The sequence below is a fragment of the Galendromus occidentalis genome, unplaced genomic scaffold (assembly GCF_000255335.2).
Source record: "Galendromus occidentalis unplaced genomic scaffold, Mocc_1.1 scf7180000077213, whole genome shotgun sequence".
Taxonomy (NCBI): domain Eukaryota; kingdom Metazoa; phylum Arthropoda; class Arachnida; order Mesostigmata; family Phytoseiidae; genus Galendromus; species Galendromus occidentalis.
Window position 1 is genome coordinate 232,336 of NW_003805201.1, and position 6,000 is coordinate 238,335.

At 52.4% G+C, this 6,000-nt stretch overlaps 1 protein-coding gene across 1 annotated transcript in view; it reads right to left on the reverse strand.

The window, feature by feature from the left end:
* LOC108864055 (uncharacterized) overlaps positions 1-5,713 on the reverse strand; it is a 28,250-nt gene extending 22,537 nt beyond the window's left edge. Inside the window, exons 1-2 of the mRNA XM_029111055.1 lie at positions 5,700-5,713; positions 1,547-1,908 (exon numbers count right to left, since the gene is read on the reverse strand). Of these exons, the coding sequence (XP_028966888.1) occupies positions 1,547-1,908; positions 5,700-5,713 (376 nt within the window). The remainder of the gene's footprint in view (positions 1-1,546; positions 1,909-5,699) is intronic.
* Positions 5,714-6,000: the final 287 nt, after the last annotated feature.

A 6,000-nucleotide genomic window follows, 5' to 3' on the forward strand; every position in this document is an offset into this window, starting at 1 on the left:
TTGCGAATTCCCGAAGAACGATGTCTTCATAAATTTTCGTCGCGGAATATCGGCGCGAATTTTCTGCATTCACTCAAATCCGCGTGCACGGCGTGCCCTCACCAAGACGGAAATTTCACACATCTAATTCCAACTCCTCCGTTCGCGGAACCTCCAAGCTCGAGAGGCCAACTCGAACTCATCCAAAGATTCTTCGTCCAGAGAATCACGACTCCGGAAGGGACGCTCAAGAACCTGGTTTTTCGTGGGCTTGCTCAGTGTGGACCGGGATGCTTTCTTCTGGCGCTAGTGGCTTCTTGGATTTCGGTCGGAATATTCCGCGAGGAGAACGATTGTCGTTGATCTGTTCTGGAGTTTTACGGGAAGAGAACCGTAAAAGAAAACAATAGTTCCAACTGAGTAGCGCATCATCTGGATATCATTCCCGAGGGGGAAAATAATGCTGTTCGCTCCGTTCTTGATTGACTGACGAGCGGTTGTCTATGAAGATGAGTTGGCTCAGATGATTATTTCCCACACAAAGTGTAATGTCTTCGCCTGTCAAGTGATTTTCACACAGCGTTCGCTTGAGGAGGAAATCGCGCAGCGGGAGCACCGTTAGAATTCAACGAGAACTCCGAGCAACGTCTCAGCGTTCGAAACTGTGTTTCGAATCTGCGATGCGGACCGGCACCATTGGACTTGACGGGCGCTCCGGTCTCCGAGGGGGTCCCGCGTTGAATCGGGAGGACCCTCCTGGCAGAATCGACTGTCAGGGTTGATTCCCCTCTGGTCCCGGATAAAGTCGTCCCTCGACTCCAGCTCAATGAAGACTGCACTCGGAGTACCGGAATCCACGACGGAACTCGGAATGGGAACGCGCGCTCGGATCACACATGCGTACGGCTCATTGGATGTGCTTCGTTCGGCTCATTGGCTGGAAGGTTGACCACACCCTGAACGCCATTTTGCTCGACCGCCAGCTTTCTGTTATCCGTACTTCGATCAGACGACGACGGAGATGATGATGATGGCAACTACGGAGACCATGGTGATGATGATGAAGGCGGCCGCGGCGATGAGCAGAAGATGAAGCAGAAGAAGAAGAAAACGAGGAGAAGAGGTACGAATGGCTCGAGCGGGAGCAATCACCAATAATGACATCGATATGCGTAGAATTATAGCGGCCAAGAGATGAGTCACCACCTTCACCGTCAAGAGCAGCATCAAGTTCCAAACAACTTTTCTTCTTCAGCTGCGGCTTCTACCGTCGATGCGGCAGCCGCTACCGGAGCTTCTGGTCAAGTCGAAGTTTTCTCCGCCGAATTTTTCGGGTCCCGGATCGTTTCGGTCAACCCGCGATTCGCGATTGTACTGAGAACTTCGGCTCCTCGAGCGATCGAGAGACCTCGTGCACCTCGGGGAGAGAGTTGTAGAATCCCGTGCCGGGGATTGTCCCCTCGATAATAATTAGTCCAAAGGCCTAGGCCCTAGGCTGTCTCCCAGTGGAATCCGAAAACCCACGGGGTCACAGCCGAATCGGAACGGGAACGTTCTCTATCATCACCGCGATCATCTTCGCCACAGAATCCATCATCAACGTCATCATCATCAATGTTGCTCATCAACAGCTTTTCCCGGGCTGATGGTCTCTTGTTCACGTCACATTGTCGTTGAAATTGGTTTTGTTGTCGCCGTTGGAAGTTAATGGTGTTGATGTGGCCAGTCGAGGATCCTGCGAGCCGATCGACGGTGATACCGACAACGACGAGAATTCGAAAGAGCTCATGGTCTTGATCTTGTTCACTGTTGTAGTCTTCAATGTTGATGTTGTCGTTGTCGTCGTCGCTAAAGTGGAAGTGCTCGTCGTCGTCGTTGTTGTTGTTGTTCTTGTTGCTGCGGTTGACTATGGGAGTGTCTTTGCCGAATCTAAGGTAAGGCACCGATTATCAATTTTGCTTGATTCGGCGCGATTCTCGCTACGACTCAGCGCAAAGCAATAAATACAGCGGTGGCTACAACAACAACAACAACAACAACGAGGGCCACGGAGTAAAAGTCTGTGGAGCCTCACCCGGCTGGCTACTCAGTGGCAACAATCAAAATCCTCACTTCGCTTCCGAAGGCGGTCGGCCGAAGGTGCACAATCACGAGCAGAAGACGCTGCTGGGGAAATCTGCGGCTACTGCTGCTTTTGTTTGACATCTGCGAATCAGTCGGAAGGCGGCAATTGAGAAGCGATTCAACAACAAGTCGAAAACTGATACGGCGTCGGACTCGGCGACAATGACGACGAGCGCGACCACCGCCACCGTCAGCATCGGCGGCGGCGGGCTTGCGGGGAAAAAAGTTGACAACTATAAGTTCCACCTCCATGGCGCGATCGTCCGTGGCGGACAGTTTGTTACAAATTTTCTGTTGGCTCGGTTTTGCTTCGCTTGATTTGCTCGCTCTTGTTTTTTCTTTTTTCTCTCCTTTCTTGTTTATTTACCTGGCAGATTTCTCGGCCCTGCTTCCATGGCATCGGACCTCGATGAATTATTATCGACCACTTTGAGGGGCTCGCGCAATCGACGGAAGCCAATCCAGCTTCGGAATTCTCCAGCTGGGAGCCGAACAAGAGGGTGAAAACTCAATTCTGCTCTCCGTTCTCCCCCGACGATCTCTGACCAACTCCATGCGGAACCGAAATACCGTCATGTCTTCGTCGAGCAGCGAGTGGTCTAGTTTTGATTTCCTTTGCCAAATCCGCTCGTTCCTGATATTTTTTCCTCGTCAAATTCTCGCTCAGATTTACTCCAGTTAATTATTCTGTTCGTTACTTTTTTCCTCGTCGACTCCATCCCGATCTTGGCAGAGTTTCCACGGAAAAGTGATTGTTATAAAGCCCTTTGAAGACTCGTTGAGTCACAGCTGTCCGCTGCTTTAAATTAGTTAGACTTAAGGAACTGAAGTATGCAAGTCTATCATTAGTGGGTGAAAGATTGCGATAGGAAGTACGAGCGCAGAACGTATCCGTTCTGGCGATTGTGGGCAGCACGTTCTGGGGATGTTTCACGTCCGGAGTGACCTTCCAATGAAAATAATGTTATGAGGAGCCTGTCGAGTCGGCCGCTCTTTGAACAACTAGTTCCAAGTCAAAGAAATCGCTGTCATCACCATTATTCACGAGACAGGATACTGACATAACACGGAGAGGTACTTTCGGTCATCTTCGAACCGAAGGTAGGTGGACGGACGGTCGGTCGGTCGAACGCAGGTTCGTGTTCTGACTGCAACGACAGCACGTGACACTTCGCCACCCCATCCACTTGGACTTTAATCGCCACCTCGACGCTACGGCGATCGTGGAAGTACGTTCGTAACCACCCGAAGTACGAAGTCTCCCACTTCAGATTTGAGTTGCGGTTGACTTAATTGTATTCCGTTGTTGCCAAGTGTTGCGTTTGCCCGCCCGTATGTCAGACATTTGACGCAAGTGAGGGCTTGCGCTTAAGTAGCATGCGTTGTTGTTCGAAATCTTTTTTCTGGCCCAGGAAGTTGAAAAGACAGAGACGGCCACAGCCAGCGAGCCAGTCTGAATCAGATCCATGCACTTGAGCCACGAAAGCCACACAACCGGAATGAACTACAGCAGGCCGGAGCAAGTTGAACTTGAATGGCGAACGGAAGGCTATCCGTCGTCGACGTCGTCAACGACGGGCAGCCGAGCCGGTCAGCCAGGCTGATTCGTTGGATGCTGGCCGATCTGCAGAAGTTTATCGATACGTGGTCCCTTCGATCGTCAGACCCTGCCTGTCTGCCTACCTGTTTGCTTGCTTGCTCGCCTGCCTGCCTGGTTTATAGATCCGACCGGCCCAACTTAATCGATATTCCATCGGGGCTCGTAATAATTGCATACGAGCCGAAAGGTGCCTGGCTGCCAGGCAGTCAGTCAGTCAGCTTGCTTTTCTGAAGACAGAAGAACGAAGCCATGAACATGGATTCCGTCGTTTTCATTGCTACCTGCTCGCCTGTCCGGCTGGCAGGCTTTCGGATGCAGAAGTTGCTGAAGTTTCTTCTGCACATCGCGAGCGAGCAAGTCAGCCAGCCAGCCAGCCTACCAACCCTTCATCCGATCCATCTTTCCGAGTGCTGGCGCTCCGCGAGTAACTACCGAAGTCGTCGATGACGAGCAGCCCCAACATCGACATCAGAGGCGGCGAGAACGGCAGCAGCTCCGGCACGCCCAGATTACGTTCGGTAGACGAAGAACAACTTGTTGAGCGCCCTCTCCGGAAACTTCGCCGCTTATCGTCCATGTATATCTATCGGCTCTGTTGTCTTGTTCCTCCCTTCGTTGGAAGAATTTCTCGCCGGACGAAATGTCCTCACGGCAGATTAAGCGCCGTCGCGGTCCGAACGCGTCCGACGGCAGAACGGGATAATCGCCCGAAAGGTCCACCACCCTTCGCGTGCGCGTCGCCGAATTCCGGCCGCTGGATTTTCATGTCATCTCGTTCGATGATCTTGATGAGCTACGCGTTGATGATTAAGACGATGTCGCTGATGATGACTGTGATAGCAACGTGCCAATGTACAGAAAGGCCGACAGAAAGCGTGTGAGAAGAGTTCAAACAAGGCGATGACGACTACGGAGCACCAACAGCAGCAGCAGCAGCGTCATGACAGATGAGATCAGCACGACTCCGCGCGGCCATCTGCTCGCTCGCTCACTGGCTGGCTGATTCGCTCTGGATGATCCTCACACACTTCATACGACTAATATCGTTCGCTCTCTCACACGCAGCAACCACATCGAGAATTACCCAATGATCCTCTAGTATGTAGTGTCGTTGTCATCGGAACCATCACAAAGCAAGAGAATCCGTTGAACTTCATTCCGCTACGATTGACAGACAAGAGTCGGCGCGGTCGGGACGAGCCCGACACCGACTCCGAGATCCCGAGCTGGAACCCGAGCTCGTCGTCCGCTCCTTCCTCGGCCTCCCCCCATCAGGGCAAACGGTACAGAAATTCGGAAATTCATTTTCTCTCGAGCGAGAAAACTGCATCGAAAGCTTGGGAAGGAAAGGAAACTCCGTCGGACTCCGGACTGGCCGATGGCCGTCGCATGATGCCACGGAGACATCCCTTGACCGCCTTTAGCCTGAAGCCACGTCGCGCGCACGGTGCGAGCTCTCCGAGCTCTCGTCTGTTTTCTATTAATAATCCGGTCCTGGCCAATTTGAAGATCATTGATCGTACGAAACGATGATCGGGGTGGTGAGCTGGCATACGCCGTTCGATGAACATTTGATGACGAGCATTCGGCGATCTTGGCTCGAGCATAGTAGGTGCAGCGCCATCAGCGGAACAGAAGGGGAAGTCTCTGATCGAGAAGAGAAATGTCTTCCAGAAAAAATGAGGCGAGTAGCACTCACTGCGGCAGAGGAAATCGCTACAGAAAGAGCAGAAAAAAGAGACGAGAACGAACAGAACCGTAATCCATTGATCCGTTGGCGTCTTTCAGCCACGCGCCACCGAAGCCGGAAATGAAGTGCGTAAGTCGATGGGTGGGGCACGCTCACTTCTGGAGAAAGTGCAAACAAAGACAGTGCTGTGGGAACAGTGCAGAAGTGCCCTCGCGTATTAGGACGGAGGCGAGCACGATGCCTGAGCGAAGACTCTGTTCCCGAGCTTTCCGGAAACTTTCGAACGCCGTGAACTCGGAAGCTCACCGAAGATTCTCCATTTCGATTCCCGGAATGCATCGTTGCGGACACGAGGTCCACCGAAGAGTCTCGGTGTCAAAGAGGTTCCTCTCCGTCCGGGATCGAGTGCGACCGAGAGGTGATCGGATGAATGGACTGACGGACGATATCTTCCGATCGAGTCTCTGGTGCAAGCGATTCTTCCGAAGCTCCGGACGACGCGGCTTATTCCCATCGTCTGCTCTTTCTCGTCCTCGTCATTCTGCTCGAAATACTTGTGCGTCAACTTCTTTCAGAAGTTACAGCGTCGACTCCGTCTGATACTCGT